The sequence below is a fragment of the Anguilla rostrata genome, chromosome 6, assembly GCF_018555375.3.
Source record: "Anguilla rostrata isolate EN2019 chromosome 6, ASM1855537v3, whole genome shotgun sequence".
Classification (NCBI taxonomy): Eukaryota; Metazoa; Chordata; class Actinopteri; order Anguilliformes; family Anguillidae; genus Anguilla; species Anguilla rostrata.
This window is the reverse complement of record NC_057938.1, coordinates 3,191,381-3,215,789: the sequence shown is the minus strand read 5'-3', so window position 1 is coordinate 3,215,789 and position 24,409 is coordinate 3,191,381. Positions and strand designations below refer to the sequence as shown.

The following is a 24,409-nucleotide window of genomic DNA, read 5'->3' as shown; positions in this document are numbered from 1 at the left end:
GTGAGCTCCTGTTATCTTAACCTTTATCTTCACTAGGAAACAACGCAGAGAAATAAAGACCAGTTTTGCAGGAGAGGCGTAGTCAAGACGAGACAAGCACAGCTGAGCAAGACAAGTGGAACAAAATTATTTTTTTTAAAACGCTATTCGTGCTTCTCATTAGCGCAGAACCACTGAAAGGCTTTGGCCCGTTTGATGCAATTGAAGTGACAGCCAAATGCCCGTGAGCTCTGGGAGGAAGGGCTGGATCAGATCAAACCTGTATTTAAAAAACTAATGCGTTTATCATGTGTTTGGGATATTAAAAATCTAAAAAATAAAAAACCCATCTACAGTCTGCATGCTGCTCCACTCATTTTATTGGGTTGGGTTGTACAGGAATGAGCAAATGTCACAAAATTGCATGGGTTTTTCCCCTTGGATATCTGTACAAGTGTCCACTGCATTTTCCTTTCTTGTGGAAGGAGAAAATGCTATAAATATAAAATGCGAAACGGGTCTGTATTAAATAGTTAACATATTTATTAAGATTTTAAATGTGCTACAAATCACAGTTGCCTCGCCCATAGTGATCAGACACAATCATAATGTCCTGAACTAACCCACAGCATTGCTGAACCATAACCGCCTTTGGAAAATTGGGCTCACGCAAGCATATGAATGTTCCTCATTTTGAATGTGATCATGGGGTTTCTTAAAGAAGCTGTATTTGACAGGGTCCGTTCTTCACTTTCAGGTGTATTTTTGCTCGCAGCATCTTGGCCTGTTCTTCTTTCTGGCGCCTGCCTGCCTTGGCAGTCTCCTGTGGACAGAAAGAGGGAAGTGTTAGTTTGTTTGTTCGTTCGTTCATTCAAGTCATACCAGTGCAAATTATTGCTGATCTACGGCAGTGGTCTTGACTGAAGCGGTCCTTCCGGGTGGGTAAGGGACCTGTTGGTTTTTAACCCTGAAGGTTGCGGATTCAGTACTTTTATAACTACAAGGAGGGCATGTACATAATCTGCATCGCTTCTGTACACATCCATCTGTGTTCAGGCACAATGTGTGAAGAAGGAAGGCCAGGAACCATAGATATTTTAGATCACATAGATAGAACCAAAGATACCCAGCCAAAGGCAAATACTGCCGGAATGCTGATAATGATCTGACTAGATGTGTTTGGGGAAAAAGGGATGTTGGATGTGATTTACACTGAGTTCTTATTTCTGACATAATGGAGCCAAGCCTCGCTTCATTCTGCAAAAGAGATTAATCCGAGGAAGCGCTTTAGTTCTCCACTGAGGGCTGAGTATAGACAGACCACACACAGTCATTCTTGCAGCCCCATTTTCATACTGCATACTGTACATTTACCTTCCCTTCCAAAATCTGCCACCAGGTGGCACAGTGGTCCCAGTCTTGATCTGGAGTTTGGGAAACTGCAAACACAGTAATCCATATACAATCACGTGAGACAGGTTTGGGGTTCGTTCCACTGTAATGAATTCAGTTCGGGAAATAAACTGAACTGTGAATAATTGGAAAAAAATAGCCACAATGTTCAAGTGCGGGTTTTTTTTCTTTTTTTTTTGTAATTAATGAAGAAGAAGTTTAAATTCTTTCCCTGAAGTGAATTGAGCGGAACACACTTTCCTGTTCACATTCTGTGGTAGTCTTGTCACTGGTCTGTTCTAGGTTTTGGCCCCCCCAGCCGTGACCAGAGCCAGGGGAGGAAGCCGCAGCGTACCGGAGTGCAGGAGGGCCGGAGTCTTCCTCAGTCCTTCCTCGGCTGTCTCCGCCACTTCTCCGAAGCTCTTCGCCCCCCCGCTTTCGCCGCCCGGCTGCTGTCTCCGCCTCTCCTTCTCCGCGTCCGTCTCTGCGTTCGGCGTCACACAAAGCGCACAGGGTCAGCGCACGGCACAGGGTACAGGACGGTAAATAAAGCACAGTGCAGTAAAGCTTCCGAGTTAAGTGGTGTGAAAATATAACAACAGGGGCGACATAGCTCAGGAGGTAAGACCGATTGTCTGGCAGTCGGAGGGTTGCCGGTTCAAACCCTGCCCTGGGCATGTCGAAGTGTCCTTGAGCAAGACACCTAACCCCTAACTGCTCTGGCGAATGAGAGGCATCAATTGTAAAGCGCTTTGGATAAAAGCGCTATATAAATGCAGTCCATTTACCATTTACCATAACTAAGGCCGTGGCCAAATCAGAGCACTCGCCTAATACTAAGTATACAAGCACTAAGTATACAAGCACTAAGTATACAAGCACTAAGTATACAAGCACTAAGTATACAAGCACTAAGTATACAAGCACTAAGTATACAATTTGTACGCAACTTGCGACGCGGCCAAAGCGATCAGAAGAATTCAGAGGCCCAGAGTAAGGGCCTCTGTCTCAGACCTGGGTATTTCCTAGACTCTGTGGCCTCCTTGCAGAGATGATCCCTAGCCTGGAGCATCTCCTCCCCGTGCCTCCTCAGGCCCTGGAGCTCCGCCTTGTGCTTTAAAAAAAAAAATAATAATAATTATGGCTCTGGTTCATTTAGTTTTGTCTCTCTGTTGGCTTTTTTTCTGGTTTTCAGACCATAAGCACATAAGTGTGCTTGATGACAAGAACAGGCCATCTAGACGTGGTAAAAAAAAATGACAGAATGACAGGTGGTATTAGTACCGGTTATCACAAGTCACCTGCTTTTCTATGACACCCAAACCGCCCTGCCCTCCCCCCCCCTTCGCTCCACCAAAATATTTACCAGGAGCTCTGGACCCTTCCCCTCCAGAGTTGTGGTGAGGTTGTGGCCTTCACTCCTATGATCCTCCATTTTAAGCTCATGTTGTGGAAGCGTCAGCTCTTCACGGGCCGTCTCTACCAGGACATTCTGCAGGTCCTTTCAGGGAGAAACACCAACATCACCAAGAGGGAACTGGAAGAACTGGAGAATATATATAAATATATATATATATATATATTTTCCAGTTCGCACACAGAACATTCTCCCAACATTGCCGGGATGTTATTGCAAATGTATTTAACCCGGTAATTGATATGATAAATCAACTCTTTTTACAGTTACGAGTCTAGAGTGGGTGGGGACTGCATAGGGATTGGATTTTTTTCTGGTCCAGGTCAGCCATTTTGGGAATGTGAGGATCATGCACCTCCAAGTCCTCCGACTTCCCGCTCGGGGTCCCCTGGAGCTGAGACAGCATGAGCTCGTTCTCGCGCAGGACGTAGGACGCGTTGGACTCCAGCTCCAGCACGGCTTTCTCGAAGGCCACCCGGACGTCGCGGATCTCCACCTCTCGCCTCTTCTGCACGGCGTGCTGCTTCTACATCAAACCGGCATCAGAGGGAGGAAGTGACCAAAACAACAACAAAAAAAAAAAACACATTCCTCCTAGGCTACCACTGTGTCTCCCATACTCTAAATCCATGGCCAACTTAACCTGTGAATAGATCCAGAAAGAGATCAAAATCCCCTGAGGAGCGCTTCAAAACAAGACTAGGAAACCTAGTATACGGCTGGACCTAACGCACGTGATCCGGCCGACCAATGGTGTAACTTCATAGCTCGGGCCGACCAATGGTGTAACTTCATCACTCAGTCACTTAGTTCCAGTCACAGACATTCACGTCTGTAGGGCTGGCCCCGCTGTTGCGGTCCAGCCAAAAAAGCAACCAGACAACGTTCACCTATTTGTGCAGTGTAGGAGGCATCGGGGGTGTGACCTTTGACCTGCTCTTCAGCGATTTCCCTGAAAGTCTTGCCATTCACCTGGAGCTCCTGGTCCTTCTCCTCCAGGCTTGCGGCGAGGTTCTGGACTTTGGCCGTCTGGTCGCCCAGTTTGACCTCGCTCTCGCGGAGCAGCGTCTCCTTGTGGGCCGTCTCCGCTCTGGCCTCCACCAGGAGCTTCCGCGCCTCCTTTTAAAGGAGGAGACAGCGAGCGTCATCGTTGGAGAAACGCTCCCTCCGGATCCCACCCAACCTGTGCCACTGCAATGCATCGCATAAGAACGGGCCTCGAACCTCGCGTCGGCTTCGCGCCCGGTTCTTTATCAGCGGTCTGGGGAGCGCGTACCTCCACGTCCTGCGCGTTCTTCCTCGTGGCTTCCTGAAGCCGAGAAACGGCCGCGTCTCGCTCCGCGAGGAGCCGCGAGGCCTCGGCTTCCAGCTCCCGCTTGGCGTCCTCGAAGGCGGCCTTGGCGCCGAGCAGCTCCAGGGCCCTGCCTTCCTCCAGAGCGTGGAGGCCCTGCGCGGACGGCGACCAAAGTGAACCAACCACTGGGAGCAACGAGGAAAAGCACTTCCCCCACCCACCCCTGCCGGAATGCATTCAGAATGACTGGGAAGCGCTTCAAAAAAAAAAAAAAAAAGGCCATTCCAGACAGTAACCACCTTTTGACCTGCTTCTCCAGTAAGTTTTTTTCCCCAGAATGCCATTCACCTGAAGCTCTCTCTCCTTGGCCTCCAGGGTTCTGCTGAGGCCCAGGCCTTTGGCCTCCTGGTCCTTGAATTTAGCCTCGTGCTCAGTGAACTGCAGCTCCATGAGCGCCATCTCCTTATTGGCTCCCGCAAGACACTTCTGCAGCTCCTTTCAAGAGGCGCACCAACAACACTACTGTCGCAATATTATGACATCAGAACTCATGTCTCGAGCGAGGTTCGGAGAATGCTCAAGTCAGCCGTGTCAAAACTCCAGCAGCTGATTTGAAAGGAGACCACAAAAATCCGCAGACACTGTGGCCGCCCCTCTGGGAATTTAGTTTGGCCAACCCCCTTAGCCAAGATAATGTACCTCCATGTCTTCAGACTTCCTTTGCAGGGCATGCTGGAGCTGGGACACGGCTGTGACGTTCTCCTTGAGGACTTGGGATGTGCTGACCTCCAGCTCCTGCAGAGCTTTTTCGAAGGTGACCCTGACGTCGCACAGCGCCTGGCGCAGCTTCTCCTGTCCAGCTCGCGTTCTCTGCAACAACGAGGGGGGCGTCGGTTACGTCGCCCCGAGAGCGCTCATCGGGGAAATACCGACACAACGTAGTCCCGCGTCTCGAAAGGCACACCGGCTGTCCGAAATTGTGCACCTCCAGGTCCTCGGCCGCCCCGCCGAGTTCCGCGCGCATGCGGGACACGGCGGCGTCAGTCGCGCGGAGGGACCCGCGCAGTCCGGCCTCCAGCTCGCGCTTCGACAGGAGGATGTGCTCGAACACGTCCTGGACGTGGACGAGCTCGAGGTTTTCCTCTCGCGACAGCATGTCCAGGCCCTGCCGAGGGAACAAGAGCGACATAGCTCAGGAGGTAAGACCTGGCAGTCGGAGGGTTGCCGGTTCAAACCCCGCCCTGGGCATGTCGAAGTGTCCTTGAGCAAGACACCTAACCCCTAACCCCTAACTGCTCTGGCGAATGAGAGGCATCAATTGTAAAGCGCTTTGGATAAAAGCGCTATATAAATCCATTCCATTTACCATTTAAATACAGAGACTGCCCCATACATGGCGTGTCAGTTAGTGCGGCCATTGAAATCTTTCAACTGGAACCCTGATGCAGCCTCAAATCTGGAGCCTTTCTTTGAAAAGAGCGAGATAAAAAAATGGACCTCAAGCTAAATTTACTTGATCGCTAACAGACATCTACATCGGAATCTATACAAATGCCCCGAACACCGATCCTGTCTCATCCTACCCAGGCCTCATACATCTACTTTACTTCAGAAATAAAGGGTTATAAGACAGTATTTTTTAACGGTGTAGTTCAGCTTAAAGAGGAAGGCAGTCACCTCTATTAAAAGGTTGCTCCATATGTTGAAGTACTCTTTGAACTTCTCTGCTGTCATCATTTCAGCTTTCCTGGAAGAACAAAATGGCCCAGACACGCTGGTATTTTTTTTTCTGTCCTCACGTCAGTATCCACATAAAAAGAGCACATTTAAAATAGGCCTATTGAACACCCATGTGATGATGAATAGCCGTGCTGTAGTATGTCTGTTGACAATGCATCTCATTAAAGCTAAAATCCCACGTGGGACACTCCCCCTGGGTGACCCAGTCTCTGTTCCTGCCTCTTTTCAGTCTTCACCGATTGATTCTGTTTGAAATCACCAATCCTGTGGCCTTTCTTCATAACATTGGAAAACAGAATTCACTCTCTTTCCTTTATATATTACGAAAATGTAAATGTAAAACTTTTTTCTTTTTCAAATTACACATTTAATGTTGTCATAGTACCAAAAATACATTTGGATGATGATGACGATGATGATGATGATGCTGATGATGATGATGATGATTATTATTATTATTATCATCGTCATCCAAATGTATTTTTGGTACTATGACAACATTAAATGTGTAATTTTAAAAAGAAAAAAGTTTTACATTTCAGAAAGCTGACATTGATCCAGCCGACACGATTACCAGTGTTCATATATGAAATTTATCGATAGCATTTTATGTTTCTTACTCAACTTTTCGACATAACGGTACTGATTTCTCATATAAATAATCTAGACATACCAGCGCAACATCATATGGGTATCAGATGTTTTATTTACCAGAACTTACCAGATCGTCTTGTTGTCAGTGTCTGTTCTCTGAAAATAAGGTGGTCTTGTATATAAATTCTGATTAAGTCTTATGACAAAACAGTAGCGCAATTAATATAGTAATCAAAATGGAAAACGCCACAAAGGCACGTTCTTTGAACGTAACAGTACCTAACATTAATCGCAAACATTCTGAGCGTAACATGTACAAATAAGGAGTTATTATGGACATTAAGAATATGGTTGTTAATTTGTAACCATAGTGATAATGATCATCTATTTATGACGTCTCGTGTTTTTGCAGGTTGGTTCGCTTCAATGTGCTGATGTGTTGAAATGCCATTGCCAAAACATTAATTTTTTTTAAATGTCAGTTATCCGTGTTGCACTTTGTTTTCTAAAACAGAAAAGCAACAGTTTAACACGGGAAAACTATCCCCCGCCCCACACCTTCATGACAACACCTGCCTAACCTGCCTTAAAGCGGGATCGGGTGACAAACGATCTTTGATAACTAGAAGGAGCGTAACAGAAAAACGTTGCTCCTTCGGCGCTTGAATGATTTCTCCATCATAAATGAATTGTTGGCTAGTCTGATTAATGTTACAATTTGCCCATAAGTACATTCAGTTACAACACGAAGAACATAAAGTAGCAACGAAGTCTTCGCCTTCAAAGTTTAACTTTAATTATAGTCAGGCACTGTTTTAGTCACCCTGGGTCCTTTTGGTCTCCTTAATTTCCCATCATTCTCATCTTAAGTCTTTAACCGCCATGCTTGATTGACGTGTGGCCTCAGATTAGAGGTGAGGAGAAAGGAACGAGCAGTTAAATGTCATTTTTAACAGTTAGAGTGATAAGTACAGTGGATAATTCTGCTCGGTACACACCGCGATGAGTCCTGAGTTCGTGCACACGCATATGTGTGTACTGATACCACCAGGATGGCAAAGATGATTACTGGATTTCCTCTGAAACGGATCGGCTTTTCACATGCAAGAATCGCTTCCACCAGCAAAGTATGTCCGTCAAATCTTTCTGCTGCTCATGCAAACCTTTATTTCTGCCATTCGCAGTTTGCTACATTTTCGTTGGGACTCGGGAGTAATAGCTAAACTGTCACTGTGGCATATTTTACCGTTATGCGCGGTCGTTAGCCAACTAGCTCTGGTCTTGAATGAGTCCAAGTGCGGCTTCTGTAAATCCAAAGGCTGTACGGTCGATCAGCAGCTCTATATTCTGTATATCAGGGAGTGCGCGTGTAAAGGTAATTAAAGTCTGATCAGCGTTGGAGTGCCCGCCACTTACGTTCTCTACTGTGTATCTCAAACCAGGTTCTGCTGTTGCGCGATGCGGTGGCTCGCTCCTAGGGTCTCAAAACGACGGGAAGGTGAACCGGTGAGTACAGATTCTGCTGCGAAGCAGCCATTAGGCCTATATGCGATAAACTTGTATTTGTCGCGTTTTCCGGTAGTGTGACTCCATTTGAGGGCACAACAAGCCAACAGCTGCATTGGATTGGTTTCCCCACGTGTTGCCTATTGAACTATTTCTTTCGTCGTTAATAATTTCGGGAAAGTTACACTGCAGATCTTTTGGGGATGTTTCTGCAAGTGAAATATTACTGGTTGAGCCGCTGGAACACATTACTTCATTAGTCTGTGATCGTGTTTATTTGCTTATACCTTCACAGGCCTGCAGAAAGTAATCCGCATTGGCTGGCCTGCTGGACGTTGTAGTCCAGGGCAGGACCTTGGTATTGTAGGCCCAGGGTACTGATGCTACTTTCTCTCCTCAGGCTATGAAGTAAGGCCATCTTCGCAGGGGACGAACATGGGCTGAGGGACCAGCATGAGCGTGTGGCCCTGGAAGGTGGAGGTGGAGGGGGGTGTAACCATGCGATCAGATGGACTTCTATCCGGGCACATGCTGCACCTGCATCTGCAAGGCCAAAAAACGTGAGCATCTCATGATTCCCCCCCACACTATGGGACCACCTGCTGTCACCTATCAGCTCTACAGCATATGTGAATGTGTAGCAGGTGGGGGTGCATTTAGCAGTAGTGCTGACATAAACTTCTAATCACGTCTTATTTTGTTTTTTCGGGTAGTGTACTTAAAACTAGGGCTGGAGGTTAGCGCCATTAGCGCCACTTTTGAAGCTTCTACCAATCATGGATTTGCCTTGATCTTGCCTTTGTGTTGCCTGTTCATTCCACGTGTTGTGAATATGGTGTCAACTAAGGCATACAGTAACTCTTGTGGTGGGTTTTCACAGAGGTGTCCAGAGTGGCATCTTGAGGGCTACCACAAGGACATAATGTACAATAGGGTGGCAAAGTGTGACTGGTAGGAAATGCCAATATGTAAGTGGTGTGATCTGCGGGGGGGGAGGCTAGGGTTGTCTGGAAAGCGTATTGTAACAACTGTTGTAAATACGCTATACAAATAAAATTTGATTTGAGGTGGGGGCGCAATGGTGAGGTGCTTAAACTGGTCCTTTGCACATCTATAAGATTCTTCCACTGTTATTTCTCACACTGCTTACATGCCAATTCAGGTTTTATAACTGTCGAAAACATACTGCTAAAGGGTTCAAATAAACATTCCTGTTCCTCATGCTTTTGGACTGTAACTGAAAATAGATGTTTTGTTGCCACACAAACATAACACAATTCAATCGATTTAACATGCCTCTTAATTTCGGTCATTTTCTGGCCAGCAAGTTGTTCAGAGTTCAGGTGCGTTGTTGGACTGTTTTTAATCAATCCGTAACACACACAAAAAAAAAAATTATGTTGGGGGAATTCAGCAAAACAGTGAATTACTGCTATTGGGTGGTGCCAGTGAGCATTGAATTGTGTGGTACCGGGTTGCTCAACCAAACTTGCTTTTCCAGGAACGTGGGGGAAGCCGGGGTCGTCTGGGGGGGGCAAGGCCACGCCTCCCTGCAGCGACAGCGGGATGATTTGCGCCAAGTTCAGCAGCAGCCTGCCCACCAAGGCCATCGGGCACAGGGTTCGAGTGGTGAGTTCCGCCATATCCCATCCCGCTTCCTGATGCGTGTGTGCCCCCCCCCCCCCCAAATCTGGACCTCCACCCCCACCCCCCCAGCGTGTGCTGGTTCTCGTTCGGACCAGTTTGCGTGGCGCACTGGCAGTCGCTGGCCTGCCCAAAACTCCCAACTCGTAAGTCAGCCGCTGAAACTGGCAGTCAGAAGGCTCATCACCCGGAGTGATGGCTGCGCGAATTCCCGTCATGCTTTGCCTTTAAGTGTTGCCTGTTCATTCCACCTGTAATGAATTGTGGTGTCAGCAAAGGCATACAGTATCTCTTGCGGTGGCCTTACGGAGGCAGTGACGGTGGCCTTTATTTCGGGACACGACAAGCACATTACAAAAGCCCAACGCTCTCAGTTCTTCGTAGCGAGGCTGTGTTGCTCCGTTTGCTTAAAACACTGAATCAAGCTTACTGAGCTGCGTTCTCAAAAGTAGTAATGTTGGAAACTCTGACCTGTGACATGTTCCTGCATGAATGTCGGAGTGTGTTTTCTGTGTGGTGGGGGCACGGGAGGTGGGTTGACTTCACGTGGACACTCATTGCTTGTTCCTTCTCCTTTTCAGGTGCTGTGCCCATTGCGGGCGCGACATTGTGACATTGTAGCTGTTGTGTGCAAACAATAAATGGTCTGGAACACGGCTGTGTGTGGTGTGCTTATTGGGTTGGGTGGTGGGGGGGGTCTGTGTTCCATCTGAACAGTTGGAACTGTCAATCAGTGATGTCACAGAATCCATGGCGAGCACAGTACCCTGAATGTAAACGGGTGAATTAAAAACTTTTTAGCCATTTTGATGCACCAGCTTTTGTATGCAAGTGTGTTCACTGAGTTATGTCTTCAAAAATTACCTGTCAGTTTTAAAAAGATAGGTTGAAAGCTGATAGCCTTTAATGAACTTCAGATACTTTAATGACTAATGCACCCTGAAAATGAAATTAATTTTAGTGCATGTCTGATTGGGTGTGCGTAGAGTAGGATTTATTTATTTGAGGTCAGTGCTGCGGTTTTACAACCCTGGTCCTGGAGAATCGCAAGGTCTTCCGGACTTTGTTAGGCTGCACTAAATGCATTACTGTTAGCATTTAATCATACTGTTAACTAGCCTGACCTGGTTTCAGGGGTCTCTGGCAGTAGCTCGGCAAGCCGACCGACCCTGTTACCAAGGTTACACGTCTTCATCTTGGTCTGAGTTCCGTTTCCATCGAAGGAGATCTCCCTGTGCTGTAACCGGAAACCATGCAACTCGCATCTATAGATACAGAACGATGTGAAATACCTTATTAGTATGCGCGTATCCTCATAAAACCCGGTTATTTATTTTTATTCTTTATAAGGGACACGTCAGGTCTTAATCTCAAGAACCACGTATATAAGAACCAAACCTACAGTATAAGGGACATTCAATAAAATAGATATTCTACATTACTAAAAATCGCTGATCCTTTTTTTTTTGTCACCCAAGAAACATGTATTATGTCAAAAGTTATAAATACTTAACGCTTTTTGCTGGTGTGTCCTAGGACGGTATGGAGTCAGTGCCAGCAGTGGTTAGAGAACTGGGCTTGTAACCGAAAAGCGAGTTTGTGTCCTGTTCAAGGTATAGGCTGCTTAATCGGATTTGCATCAGTACAGTTGTCAGTGAAAAAGTGGGAGGAGAGAAACCACAGTGAGAAAACAACACTGCACGGTCGACCGTCCATTTTCCCATTTTGTGAAACGAGGAAGCATGTTTGATATTTCTTGAGAAATAACTGGAAAGAAAATGGGTGAGTTACGTCGACAACGTAATAGTTTTCTATTTTAAAGTGCAACGTGTATAAATGAAAACAACGCGTAGTCTACAGCCTTAATAACATTCAAAAAAGGATTTGGACAAATATAGCCAGCAGGGTGAAATGCACTGCAATAAACGAACAGCTAGGCGTTTTGTGATTTTAGGTGTTGCATTAAATAAATAAAAAATTAAAAAGACACGTGAAAGGCTGGTTTAAGTCTTTGAAGTTCTACTTTTCACGTGCCTTAATTTTGAACGCGCAACATTTATGGTCGACAAAATGTCGGAACAACTTAGTTTCGATTACTAGCTACATCCGTAAAAGCTGCGCAGTGTTGCGAACATTTTATTTGACGTATTTAAAGAAAAAAAAAACGGATTATGTGCACTTATGTATCGTGGTGAATCCCATGAATTCATTAACCCAAATTTATATTACCTAAATATTTATTACCAATTTTTAAAATATATAAGCTATCGCCATAAATGTAATTTTTGGGGGGATTTTGCTCATTTAGGCTACTCCAAAAATATTTTGCCTAGCACTATGAAATTGTAAGTTCAAAAAGCTATGATATGTCAGTTTTCGTTACGCGTTTCAATGACATTCATAGGCTACAATTCGAATCTGATTAAACCGTATGAAGTATGAAAGACTCTATATCCGGATTTTGTCTTTAATTAAATAATTGGTCGTTACTTATTCTTTTATGTTTTCGACGACATAATTCTCATTACTAAATCAAGTTAGGCTTAAGTGATTTGCAATATTCAGGTGAAATATTCATTGTAATAATTATGTGGCGGAGATTACGCAAATAGTTTCTTCTGTCCTGGAAACCTACATTTCGAAATTTGCCTAACAACAGTGGGTGCTGGCTTCTGATTGGGGCCGTTAATTGAACAGACAGAGGTTGGTTAATTGTAAGTTTAAAATGATCAAAATAGTGATTAAAATGAATTAAATTCACTATTAGGAATTTTGTGTTTAACAGCAGTATTACAGTACTTTGCTGTTGGTGCTGTAGTGTGCAGCGCGTCGCTGTAGATTTACAGTAGGTTTTGTGTGAATTTGTAGGCTGATAAAGTGGTGGTCTAACTGGTGGAATAGCCTACTCTGAAGGTAAAATCGTCTGTAGTGCTCCCGCTTCTCCCCATAGAGGCCTGGGTTCAAGCCTGGAAAGATCCCTGATATTGCTGTCAAAACGGGAAGGCATGGCCTCGATGAACAGGGCAGTCTCACAGGTGTAGCAGCCTGAAGAAAATAAAGTTTTGTTAACGAATGATTTTGAGTAGTGTTTAGGCCTCCTACTGTGTAGTGTACGGAACTTAAAATGTTTGCTTAATCGATTTAGACTGTAAGTACATAATAGGTATGCATTCTTATGTTTCACCAAATGTAAAAACTGGGGAATGGGTTTCCACAGTTTTTTTTATTAAAGTGAACCAATAATACAGGATTACAGTGTACATGGGGTCCGATGTTCTATTCATACTACCTAGTCAGTATAATTGTAACTGAGATGCGGAATAATTAGCTCTAACAGTAAATGAAAATGCCCTATAATGTGCATGCGCATTTTTTCTGTACATGTTATATGGTATTGTTTCCTCTTTTTTTATTTTTTATTTATTTTTGCCTTTGTATAACACTTTGCCTCTTTTCTGCTTTCTATGTATTAGGTAAATATAAACCAGGAATCAAGAAATCTGAGAAACCAGAACCCGCCAGCCCCTCAGAGGTGAACATTGTCTTACTGGGCAGGACGGGTGCTGGGAAAAGTGCTTCCGGAAACACCATCCTGGGAGAAAAGAAGTTTAAGTCGAAATTTGGCGCCAAGTCCAAGACAAGAGAATGTAAGGAGGCGACAGCGGTTGTTTCAGGAAGACGGGTGACGGTGCTGGATACGCCAGGACTGTATGACACAACGCATGGCATGGAGAGAATTGAAGATGAAATACAAAAAGTGAAAGAATTTTCGTGCCAAGGTCAATGTGTATTTCTCCCTGTAATTGAGCTGGGTCGATTCACAGAGGAAGAGGAGAAATCCATAGAGAAAATCCTTGGGTCTTTTGCTGAGGAACCCTTGAACAAGTTCATGATCCTTTTCACCAACGGGGATAAGTTAGAGGGGCAACCTATTCAGGAGTTTCTTGAAGAAGCAGATGAAAACCTGCTGGGGGTATTGAACAAATTTGGCAACAGGTATCATGTCTTCAACAACAAATCCAAACCTGAGGACAGACAGGTTGTGGAACTCTTGAAGAAAATAGATGACATGCTTATGGGAATACAAAATTTTTCGAAAGAGACCAAAGAATGTTTTACTGGACCAAGAGAACCAAATGAAATTGAACTTATTTGTCAGGAAATGAATTTGGATGGAACAATGTGTACGTATGCATAAATAGCATATATTAGACTGTATTTTTTGTCTTTTCTTTGTCAAAAATTACAATTCATTCTTTAATTAGATCAGATGTTTGGTTTCATAAGGTTTCTTTGAAATTGATATCTTCGCCGTCCATCCATTGTTTATACCTGCTTATCCTGGTCCGGGTTGCGGTGGGTTCTGGAGCCCATCCCAGCATGCATTGGGAAAAAGGCAGGAATACATTACATGAGAGGCTTTTAGCAGATGGTTTTACACAAATTTAAAAAAATGTTTTCATAGCATTTAGATTGCCTCCATTTTATACAGCTGGATATACAGTATACTGAAGCAACTGCTCAACAGCAGTATCCAGCAGTGTCCCACCTAAGAATGGAACCTGTGACCTTTAGTTCCTATAGTTCCTTTAGTTCCACTATACTACACTACCACCCTGGACAGATGGCTAATCTATTGCTGCACACACACATTCACTCACACACTCATACCAATTAGCAGTTTAGCCTACCCGCATGTCTTTGGACTATGGGAGGAAACCGGAGTACCCAGAGGAAACCCACACGGACACAGGGAGAACATGCAAACTCCACACAGAAAGACCCAGGCTGGGGTCAGGCCCACTGCACCACTGTGCCACCCTATCTCTGCCATTTCAAAACCAGTCTCAGTGCCATTTCACTGGTTGACTACCATCGCCATGGCCTCACCAAATACTGATTTTGGTATAGCTACGTTAGGTCATTACTATGTTGTGGATACCCCATAAAAAATTCATATTAAAAAAGGAAGACTTTTTTTTTTTGCGTAAACATAACTTAATTTTTTTAAAAATATATTTTTATGGGCTTTTCAGCTTTATTGGATAGGACAGTATAGAGAGACAGGAAGAATGGGGAAGACATGCAAAAATGTTGAGCGGTCAGATTTGAACCGTCGACATTGCAGCTCACAGTGAGCATGTGGATAGCGCGCTACAGGCTACGCCACGAGACACCCCAACATAACTTAATTCAAACCTCTGACTTTAATATTCAAAATTGCCAATACACTGTGCAGAGCTCTAGTCTGAGAGTTTGAATTGGGCTCTTTGAGAGGAGGTTTGAATCTTCAGCAATCTGCCCAGTGGTGAGTACCAATCTGCCCAGTGGTGAGTACATGTTGTTTTAAGTACAGTAGCCATATACAGGGCTGTAGCAGTTGTCAAAGATCTGTGCTCATACCCCATGATGGGGCTGATGTTACAGTTAGGGCTGAACAATTTCAGGTTTTCATAGCATTTCATAGCAGTGTCCCACCTAAGAATGGAACCTGTGACCTTTAGTTCCTATAGTTCCTTTAGTTCCACTATACTACACTACCACCCTGGACAGATGGCTAATCTGTTGCTGCACACACACATTCACTCACACACTCATACCAATACAATTTCATTTTCTGTCTGTTTTCGGCAAATACAAACATTTCACTTAGAACATAGTTTTTTGTGATTAATAAATCAATGCTTTGATTGTTTCCGCAGCTCACGAAGGGGAAGACGAGGAGACAACGCAGGAACCGCGGAGGCTCGTTCTTCTTGGGAAGGCAGGAACTGGGAAGAGCGCCACAGGAAACACAATCCTGCGCAGAGATGGGTTTGAATCAAAAGGTGGGGTATCTGCAGTCACAAAAGAGTGTCAGAAAATAGAGGGGGTGGTGTGTGGGAGAAAAGTTGCTGTGGTGGACACACCAGGCTTCTTTGGCAATACAGGTTCCAAAGAGGAAATCGCAAAGGAAGTTGTGAAAAGTGTCTGTCTGTCTGCCCCTGGACCTCATGCGTTCATTTTGGTCATTTCTTTAAATGAGCGTCTCACAACTGACGCCAAGGACACTATTAAGGAGCTCCACAACAGATTTGGTGAAGATTTTAGAAAACACACCATCATACTGTTCAGTCATTTGGATAAATTGGACCAGAATGAGACCGTTAAAGATCTGATTAAATCTGACCCAGAATTCAATGAACTCCTCTCTCCCTTTGAGAACAGGATTCATGCTTTTGATAATAATAATAGAAACAATCGTGGTCAGGTTAAAGAACTGCTCGAGAAGATCGATAACATGGTAACGCAGAACGGGGGAGACTGTTACACAGATGAGATGTACAGAATGGCAGAGAAGACTATTGCTCCAGAGGCGGAGAGACTTTTCAGAGAGAATAAGGAGATTTGTAGAAGAGCTGAGCTTCAGAAAAAGAATGCCAGTGGGAACAGAGATTCATGGTGGAAAAGGCTTATGTCAATGATTTGGGAGCTTGTAAAACTCTTATTGCTGAATAATAGAAATCAAATTCTCCGTTTTTAAAAGGATTTGCTAGCTATTGTAGGTTTTTGAATTGAGAAGGGTGTTGACCACAGAATTTAAAGAGATGCTGTACCATGGTCAGATGTTCAGTTGCAATGACGTGGGCTCCTCTCTCAAATGTGTGAAACAAATTAGGCTATTTCTTAAACTGTAGAAAAGGTGTTCAGGTTTTGCTGTATATAATTGATGGACAAAATGTATATTTTTATTTTGAAAAGGGTGTTTGGACACTTCAGGTAGTTGAGTATAGCAAGCTGTTATTTTTATCTTTGTCTTTTGTACAAATTTTTCATTGTGCCATGTAGGGCTGCAATCTTTTTTACTTTGGGAACACCATTGTGTGTCCTACTTCACATTCCTGGCCACTTCATCTTTGGATACAGGGCAGGTGCCTTTAAGACCCTCCATTTTGTATGTATAAGTTAAGGGGGAAACATCCATACTGTGGCACGTTATTTAAAAATTTTAATGAGTTGCAGTTAGCTTTAAGCCTTTACAATGCCATCATGTTGTTTACTTATGTGTTTACTTATCCCCTGAATTAATGCGCTTTTAAATATTATGGTAGGATTGCGATCATATCACGTTTTTTCTGTTTTAATTTGGGGAATGCTGTGCTGCAGGATGAGGCAGGCAGTTCTTCCCTAAACGGATAAAACTGGGAATGGTGGACAGGAATTAAATACATGGAATAATGTAGTTTAATATAAAAGTTATTTTGTTTTCTCTGATTTTACAGAGTTGATATTGCTTTGATATTTTGACACTAAAAAGTGCTTGTTTAGCAGAAATCCGCCTTGCGGTATGTGGGACTGTGACCCTGTGATGTTTGTACTGATTTGTCATTGGTTAATGTTTATGAGAAGGCTTCTTTTGATGGGTTTTCATTCATTAGGTTTTGTGGCCTCATCCCTCCTGTCTTTAGTTGGGCATTTGGATAGATGTCCTTCACTTCCCTTTTATCTGACAACAAAGTGGATGAAGTCCAGTGTTAAAGTGAAATGGAAATTAAGCATATTATTGTATATTGTATATACAGGACGGAGTGTGGCACAGTGGGTAAGGAACTGCGCTTGTAACCGAAAGGTCGGAGGTTCGATTCCCGGGTAAGGACACTGCCGTTGTACCCTTGAGCAAGGTACTTAACCTGCATTGCTTCAGTATATATCCAGCTGTATAAATGGATACAATGTAAAGTGCTATGTAAAAAGTTGTGTAAGTCGCTCTGGATAAGAGCGTCTGCTAAATGCCTGTAATGTAATGTATATTGTATGTTTGCGCTTCCAAAGACTGAATGATAATAAAATGTCCTCAAATTAATTGCTATCCAGTGTAATTTTTTACATTTTCCAGCTTTCAGTTACCAGCATGCATTAACCAATAATAACAAATAATGTCATAACCGAAAATGTATTTGTTAAAATAAAGTAACTGAACAGCATGTGAAGCCTCTTTGTTTCACAACACATAGGCTACCTACTGAAGCATGGAGACACACCTTCATCTAATGTGGCATATAGTCTTCAGATGCATCACATTATGTTACCAGCTGTTGGTTCAAAACCTGTCACATTCATTGTTCTGTTTACCTTGCATATAAAATCATGCTCGGAATCTCAACTGACACGGCACGAACAGTGCAATCAAGGTTTTATGGAAGATACAAAGAAAATGGTGTTGGAAAGAGTAATGAATGTTTCATTTCAAGAGTAAAAACAAACAAGAACATTGTATCAAATGCAAAAAAAAAAAAAAAAAAAATTACGGACACAAAAATGCATAACAGTTAACAACAGTTTCCAACATCAGACTATCAGTCTGATTCACTCATTATTCAAAATGATAAAGAATAATCAAAATATACCCGATAATATACATATTTCACCCCGTAAAGTAGCCAACCTCTAATACACTTAATATTGTACAGGGAATAACATCCCAAAATTCACTACCACTCTGCAGTATTAGCACACATAACACAATGACCAAATAGACATGTAGATAAATTGTGATGGCAAAGGCACATATTTACTTATCTGACTTTTCAATTATATTTCCCTCTGTACTCTGGGACTATCCTGCACTGGCTGAACAGGTCAGGCCAGACATTGCTGGTACACAAGGCTAATGAATGGATATTCTCACATAGCATGTGTCAAAAATAGATTGGAATCATAAATATGAGGGCAACATAGCTCAGGAGGCAAGAGCGATTGTCTGGCAGTCGGAGGGTTGCCGGTTCAAACCCCACCCTGGGCGTGTCGAAGTGTCCTTGAGCAAGACACCTAACCCATAACTGCTCTGGCGAATGAGAGGCATCAATTGAAAAGCGCTTTGGATAAAAGCGCTATATAAATGCAGTCCATTTACCATTAAATATATTCTAAGGTTTGTGTCCATTTTTTTTAGGCTGTTAAACAGTGCGTGCTTTCGGCTTCATGCCTGCAGTTTCTCATCCGTGACTCGTAGTACCGGATTATTTCCCGCAGCGCTCTGTTCTTCTCCTCCTCTAGCTTCCTCTTCTCTCTCTCGGTCAGCAGGTCTTCCTCGGCCACCTGCAGCCGTCTCTCCAGTGACGTCAGCTCCGCTCGGTACTTCTCCTGCAGCTCCCGCTCTTTCTCGCGCATCTTGCGCTCGTACGACTCCCTCAGCTCCTTCTCCTTCTCTGCGATCCTTCGCTCGACGTCCCGGTACGTCTGGCTGGTGTAGTAGCTCCCCTTGTTGGCGGACACCATGGCGTCGATCTTATCCAGCAGCGAGAGCACTTGCTCACGGTCGGCGGGGTCTTTGTTGTTGAAGACGTGGTAGACGTTCCCACACTGGCGCACGAGCTCTCGCAGGTCCTCCTCCGCTTCCCGCAGGTACTCCTCCACCGTGCCCTCCAGCTCGTCCCCGTGCGTGAACAAGATCATCGCATACTTATCGGCCTCCTTTCCGAAGATCTCCCGGATCCTCTCCACCGCCGCCCTCTCCTCCTGGGTGAAACGACGGCAGCCGATCACCACCAGGAAGGCGTGGGGCCCCGGCGCCGAGAAGTTGAGGCATTTGCCGATCTCTCGCTCCAACTGCGCTTTGGACAGCGTGGTGTCAAACAGGCCAGGGGTGTCCACCAGGACCAGCTGCCTGCCGTCCACCTCCCCCCGTTTCTTCTCGCACTGCTTGGTCTTGGAGGACGGGCTGAACGCCACTTTGAAGGCCTCAGTTCCCAGGATGGTGTTACCACACGAGCTCTTCCCAGATCCCGTCTTCCCCAGTAACACTATCCTTTGCGCCATTTGCACTGGGAAGAGACAGACATTTTATAAAGAGAGAGATTAGGCTTCAAAAGAGAGAGCTTGCTCTGCCATCTATATGCCTGCCAAACAGCTAAAGGAAAAAGACAACACAGGTGTGTTCAAAGTAAACGTACACGATATTCTCACTTACTATCGGGAGGACGTTCTATGCTATGTCTTCTTTTTATTGTAGCATCCTTTTCATCCAGTTTTCCTGTTGAATGTATGAAATTATTAATTTTGTGGGGGAAAAAACTGTATAAGCAGTCAGACTGAAGGAACACATACATAGTCCCATTTACTGTGCTAACAGAGTTCACTGTAACGCCGAAAACATTGTAATACGCAAGGACGGAATAGTTTGTGCAGCAATCTTGCACCGCAAATTATCATTTCAGTTTTTCGGAAATGTGGGCGAATTAACCCACCACACTTCCAAAGCATGTCTCTATCATTTACCAACTCACGGAAATTGTAATCCGAAATTTCTGACATTCATTCGCTACAGGAATTTTTCTACGAACAACACCGAGCCTACAAGCACAGCGATCGGGACGATCCACGTCGCATAGTATAGAGTTCACATGCTGCATCTAGCTCGGCCGCTGTCCGAAGGTTTCGTAGATATTCAAATTATCGAGACGGTCAAATTAAGTCAGGTAGCAAAATATGCAAACTAATTGCCTCTGAAGCGCTATTTCATTGTTTCTTTAACATGTAGCCTAATTATGCGATTGCTGGTGCAATGTTTCGGATTCAACCCAGATAAAAGCATGTTAATAAAAAAGACCAGTATTAAACTCCTCAACCAGATAAATCGAACATTAAGTACAGCGAAATTATCGTAATTACTTGAAATATCACTATGCTGCATGTTCGTATGCATTCATTTGTTAATATTAAGAAGCTTTCAAGCTTACTTTCACTTTGAGAAGCCATATTTCCTCTTCAAGAGAATGAGTGACTGGTTTCAAGCGGCCAAAACCAGACTTCGTTTTTGAAGCTCATTTCCTGGTGTTGTAGTTCCTGGTTGCTCACTAGCGCCACTACGGATGGCTCCAGTATAGGTGTTTTCATATCCGGTTTCCATGTAAGTCTACGGTACAAATGTGATCAAAATACAAAGTCAATAATTTTTTCTCACAATAACAAATAGTCATAATAGGTGTATTTTATTCGTCTTATGACTGTCCATGGGTCGATTTCATGGTTTATTGCGTCATTTGGGCACAGTGCCAATATTTGTTCTGGACCAATGAGGTACAGCTTGCGTCACTTCCGGATTACTGCGGAGGACTGAGCTACAGTAAGGGCTACAATCTGTGGTCACTGGGGTGGGAGGTGGCGTCTCTTGGCCTTGACATTGCGGCTCCGACCACGGTCCACCTGTGCGAAGTCAGAAAATGCAGGCATCCCATTTTGTAGTGGCTTCATTATAGCGTGTGCTATTTACAGCTGCACTAGACGACCATAAAATAATCCTCCTCTGAAGTTTTGCGGTAGCCGAGTCATTTTTACTATTTCCTTTAGCCCACTTAACCAAATAATTCGTTGGCAGAAAGCGTAATCAGCTAACGCTTATTTGCTATATGTGGTAGTCCAATAGCCTATGCTAAAACAGTTCGCAACTTCGGCTACCAAGCCATTTGACTAGCTAGCTAACCCTAACCGGAAAATATTCCATCTGTCAAACGTGTTTGACGGCTTGTCAGTGTACATTACGTAAATGTCTACCTGGGCTAGGCTGCACGAATGTGACAAAGCTAGAAGCTAGCAAGAAAATAATATTAATTAGAAATTCAATGTACATTATTTTTGTCTTTATGCAACAGGTGCAAAGTGCGTTGTCATATTTACACGCCTGTAGATCAGTTATTAAAATACTTGGTAGATTTGTTAAACACCGCTGACAGTGTTAATTTTTATTCGGTAGAAAGTGACTTGCGAACGATCGTCAGCTAGCGTCACGCAGCAAGTGAACACCACAAACGACGATGGAGTAGCTAGTAGCAGTTACTGGCTCATTAACTGTCTGTGGCGAAAACCTACGACGATAACTTGCTCGGTTAACAGCAGGTCTACCAGACAGTTATACGAAAATTAGCCTAGTCAAATCACCAGTAGCCTACACATCTCTGATTGATTGACCATCAGTGTGGTCGATGTTCTTCCCCTGTGGTTCATATTGCTAATGCGTGAGCTAACCACGGATAGCCTACCTAGCTCACTGGCAAGCTGATACGCTAGCTAAGCATATTCGTTTTGCTGAGAAACATAAATTGAAGAGAACTGAACATAATTGTATTATTAATGCCATACATATAACGTGATTACATGACACAGTACAGTCACGGATGGAAATTAAACTCCGTAAACGTGATAATATATTTCAAAACAACGGCTGACAGTCAGCTAGCCTCAAGTTCGTTCAGGTTGATGGGCTTTTCCGCACCGGACTGTCAATCACATTGTAAAAATCACAAGACCGCTTAACTCTATGGTTTTGGCTCCAAATCGAGAACATGGCCGCGACCGCCATTGAGCTTCAAAACGTGTTTTACAGACCCACGGAGAGGCAATGGGTGACGTCACAGTAGCTTTGTCCATATTTTTTACAGTCTCTGGTTTCAAGCAAACAAAAAATGTTTGCTGGAATCACGCTGACAAAACATGACGCTCTGCACTGTAAGTGAAATATGATTGGTTGTCGCGAGATTGACGTTACATAAGCCGCGTTTCGACCGCAGGAACTAGGGTCTAAATTAAGTAGGGGGACTTTATTTTACCCCCAAAAAAGTTCCTGCTCGTGGGGTAGTACTTTCCAAAAGTACCGGAACCTTTGGGGTGGGGCGCAAGCGCTGAAAATTTCTGATTGGTCGACTACTTGCAGTGTTTTATTTCAACCGCAAACCGATTTATTTTCATAATAACTTGAAATCAAACTTGTATGTTATGCTACGCAGTAGCCTACTTTTGGTTATAGCCCGCCAACGTCCTGGAATTATAACGTGTGCTCTTCTGTTCTTTTCTTGCTTTAGTATTCGTTTTATAAAATGTTAAGCATTCGTGCTGGGACAGCATATTACATACCAAAACATTCAAACGGTTTAATTCGGTTGCTGAATATTTTCTTCCGGATTTTCTTTGTTAGCCCGTTGTAATTGACTCAAAACGTTTAATACAGTTATGTGTGGTATGCGGTAGTTCTGCGTAATTTATATTGGTGATACAGTAAAAGCAAACTGGAAATCACCTTCCGCACTGTTTTTTGTCAGGGTAAAATAACAGGTTAATTCTAGTAATTGTCCCTTTTACTTTTTCAGACTGCCGTAATTTTACTCTGCCATTCTTCAATTCCACAAAAAGACCAGGAAGACTATGGACTAATTTATGGTGCATGGTTCGCATCTGGAGGGACACTTGGCTGCTCGGCTAGCAGTAACTTTGAAGGAAAAAAAACGGTGGCTGTACCACTCCTAATTTAAATTTTCACGCAAGTCCGAGTTTTCGTTCTATTCTTGTCATTTTGCGATTAACCTATATGGAATTGACGATGCGAGACGACAGAGAACGCGATTGGTTTTGTTCAATTGGTCTTGTTTTTTGACGTCTCAAAACACAAAAATCAGCAACTACACAATACACGAGACGACACGTGTGAAATTGAAATCCGTGGTTCGCGACCTCTGTGATAAAATGTTGAAAACCAGTATTATGTCAAACTGTGAAGCTGCCCATTCTCAACAACTTGCATAGAGTAGCCCTCGTGGTATTTGAATGCTCGCTGACTCTTCGATATGAAAATGCTTTGTACACAATGTGTCCCGAGGTCTCGATGTATGTTTTTCAGAGACTGGATTGTAGAGCTCTGCATAAATATACAATATATACAAAGCTCATCTGTTTCTCAAGGATCAGCGAAGGGAAGGCCCATGCAGGATGTTTTATGTGCAAATACTCAAATATTATTTTTTGGAAATTACTGGTCAGTAAAATATGCTAACGTGCTGTGGGTGTAATGAAGGAAACTTTTTTAAATTTTTATTTAATGCGACTGGAACACTAAACGTATATAAACGGCTGGTTTAGCCGTGGATTACTACTGTGTCACTGGTTGTTTTTGTGTGGCCTACTTATTAGTCACTGTGAACGACTTTAATGTAAGTACATACAAGTTTCTAACACAATCATAATAATAATAAAAGCATAATTTATATTATAATCATTGTCATCATAATGGTGCAAATTGGGGGGTGCAAAATTTTGATGCAAAGTCGTTCGTTCAACCTCCCCAGAACTAAAGATAGCTAAAGAGTGCACATAAACAACAACAAACTAGTCAAAACCACAGCAAATGAACCAAAGTATAAAAAGAACTGTTACTTGCCTAGTGAGTAATTAGACCAGAGACTGTAAAAAATAGTGAGCAACCAGGAACAACAAGATCAGGAAATGAGCTTCAAGAACGAAGTCTGGTTTTGCCCGCTTGGGAAGTAGACGAACAGACTGGAGATAATAGTTTTCAGTGTCTCCTGGCACACCAGCGACCTCTTCTGGTCAATCTGGAGAATTCAATCTACGCGTGCATGCCTTCTCCTTTACAACCCTTTGAACAGGCTATATGAATAGAACGTTCTTAATTGAACATTCTAATGCTGATGTAACCATCATTACTGGTCAATGAAAGCAATGGCGTTCTAGAACACTGACTTAGAATTTTAGAAAAATAATTCAGAAAAGACGAAAACAATTCGCACGTTTCAGCTGGTAGGGAAGGTGGCACAAGTGCCTCTCGCAAATTGAAAGTGGACATTTCAGGTAGGAACCCGATCTAAAATTAGACCTGGACATTGTAAATCGGGCAAATGATAATAATATAATAATTAAAATACATAATAGTAATGAACGAACGTGACTTATGAAGACAGTATTAAAAGATATGCAAAAGGGCCAGTGCAATTTTAAGTTTAGTAGCCTACAGTGCAAAATAAATTCTGTAGAACTTTATTACTATGTATCCAAACTAGTTTTACAAGAATGTATGG

General features: G+C 43.5%; 4 protein-coding genes and 2 non-coding genes across 13 annotated transcripts; 4 read left to right on the top strand and 2 right to left on the bottom strand.

The window, feature by feature from the left end:
- Positions 1-341: 341 nt before the first annotated feature.
- On the bottom strand, positions 342-7,970 carry LOC135258219 (uncharacterized). Of its 5 annotated transcripts, none has more exons than XM_064341529.1 (13): positions 7,833-7,970; positions 5,760-5,829; positions 5,047-5,247; positions 4,782-4,952; positions 4,431-4,577; positions 4,065-4,235; positions 3,761-3,907; positions 3,144-3,314; positions 2,738-2,872; positions 2,386-2,485; positions 1,727-1,855; positions 1,354-1,418; positions 342-802 (listed from the first exon to the last, which is right to left on the bottom strand). In XM_064341529.1, exons 2-13 carry the CDS (start codon positions 5,817-5,819, stop codon positions 695-697), a joined length of 1,605 nt encoding a protein of 534 aa, XP_064197599.1. In that variant the 5' UTR covers positions 5,820-5,829; positions 7,833-7,970; the 3' UTR covers positions 342-694. The 5 variants fall into 5 exon arrangements, with proteins under 5 accessions (XP_064197599.1, XP_064197602.1, XP_064197601.1 ...); XM_064341532.1 differs by having other exon boundaries at positions 5,068-5,247; XM_064341531.1 differs by lacking the exon at positions 7,833-7,970 and adding an exon at positions 7,663-7,797.
- On the top strand, positions 7,405-10,222 carry LOC135258223 (large ribosomal subunit protein eL33-like). Of its 4 annotated transcripts, none has more exons than XR_010330909.1 (5): positions 7,405-7,543; positions 7,859-7,914; positions 8,323-8,566; positions 9,424-9,551; positions 10,148-10,222. XR_010330909.1 is itself a non-coding variant. In XM_064341559.1 (3 exons), exons 1-3 carry the CDS (start codon positions 8,431-8,433, stop codon positions 10,205-10,207), a joined length of 240 nt encoding a protein of 79 aa, XP_064197629.1. In that variant the 5' UTR covers positions 8,341-8,430; the 3' UTR covers positions 10,208-10,222. The 4 variants fall into 4 exon arrangements, 1 of the variants encoding a protein (XP_064197629.1); XR_010330907.1 differs by having other exon boundaries at positions 7,859-7,922; XR_010330908.1 differs by lacking the exon at positions 7,405-7,543 and having other exon boundaries at positions 7,772-7,914.
- On the top strand, positions 8,717-8,845 carry LOC135258374 (small nucleolar RNA SNORA13). Its single transcript, XR_010330966.1, has one exon. It is a non-coding gene; the product is annotated as a small nucleolar RNA SNORA13 (small nucleolar RNA).
- Positions 9,789-9,920, top strand: LOC135258375 (small nucleolar RNA SNORA13). Its single transcript, XR_010330967.1, has one exon. It is a non-coding gene; the product is annotated as a small nucleolar RNA SNORA13 (small nucleolar RNA).
- A 1,009-nt stretch (positions 10,223-11,231) lies between the features above and the next one.
- LOC135257928 (GTPase IMAP family member 4-like) lies at positions 11,232-16,737 on the top strand. The gene is made up of 4 exons (XM_064341146.1): positions 11,232-11,348; positions 13,040-13,750; positions 15,269-16,007; positions 16,713-16,737. Exons 1-4 carry the CDS (start codon positions 11,345-11,347, stop codon positions 16,735-16,737), a joined length of 1,479 nt encoding a protein of 492 aa, XP_064197216.1. The 5' UTR covers positions 11,232-11,344.
- A 985-nt stretch (positions 16,738-17,722) lies between these two features.
- On the bottom strand, positions 17,723-20,459 carry LOC135258216 (GTPase IMAP family member 7-like). Its single transcript, XM_064341525.1, has 3 exons — positions 20,285-20,459; positions 19,516-19,578; positions 17,723-19,369 (listed from the first exon to the last, which is right to left on the bottom strand). The coding sequence occupies exons 1-3, from the start codon at positions 20,301-20,303 to the stop codon at positions 18,495-18,497; spliced, it is 957 nt and encodes a 318-aa protein (XP_064197595.1). The 5' UTR covers positions 20,304-20,459; the 3' UTR covers positions 17,723-18,494.
- Positions 20,460-24,409: the final 3,950 nt, after the last annotated feature.

What these genes read in the sequence shown, in the direction of transcription:
- LOC135258223 (XM_064341559.1), top strand. Translation starts at nt 8,431, where the DNA reads ATGGACTTCTATCCGGGCACATGCTGCACCTGCATCTGCAAGGCCAAA. An exon ending in CATCTGCAAGGCCAAAAAAC is followed by an intron (nt 8,483 to 9,423) that starts GTGAGCATCTCA and finishes TTGCTTTTCCAG; the next exon opens with GAACGTGGGGGAAGCCGGGG. An exon ending in TCGGGCACAGGGTTCGAGTG is followed by an intron (nt 9,552 to 10,147) that starts GTGAGTTCCGCC and finishes TCTCCTTTTCAG; the next exon opens with GTGCTGTGCCCATTGCGGGC.
- LOC135258216 (XM_064341525.1), bottom strand. An exon ending in CATAGAACGTCCTCCCGATA is followed by an intron (nt 19,370 to 19,515) that starts GTAAGTGAGAAT and finishes GTCTCTTCCCAG; the next exon opens with TGCAAATGGCGCAAAGGATA.
- LOC135257928 (XM_064341146.1), top strand. An exon ending in GAATTTGGATGGAACAATGT is followed by an intron (nt 13,751 to 15,268) that starts GTACGTATGCAT and finishes TTGTTTCCGCAG; the next exon opens with CTCACGAAGGGGAAGACGAG. An exon ending in AGTGGGAACAGAGATTCATG is followed by an intron (nt 16,008 to 16,712) that starts GTGGAAAAGGCT and finishes GCTGTGCTGCAG; the next exon opens with GATGAGGCAGGCAGTTCTTC.
- LOC135258219 (XM_064341529.1), bottom strand. Translation starts at nt 5,819, where the DNA reads ATGATGACAGCAGAGAAGTTCAAAGAGTACTTCAACATATGGAGCAAC. An exon ending in GGAAGGGTCCAGAGCTCCTG is followed by an intron (nt 2,486 to 2,737) that starts GTAAATATTTTG and finishes TTTTTTTTAAAG; the next exon opens with CACAAGGCGGAGCTCCAGGG. An exon ending in GGCAGATTTTGGAAGGGAAG is followed by an intron (nt 803 to 1,353) that starts GTAAATGTACAG and finishes TTCTGTCCACAG; the next exon opens with GAGACTGCCAAGGCAGGCAG.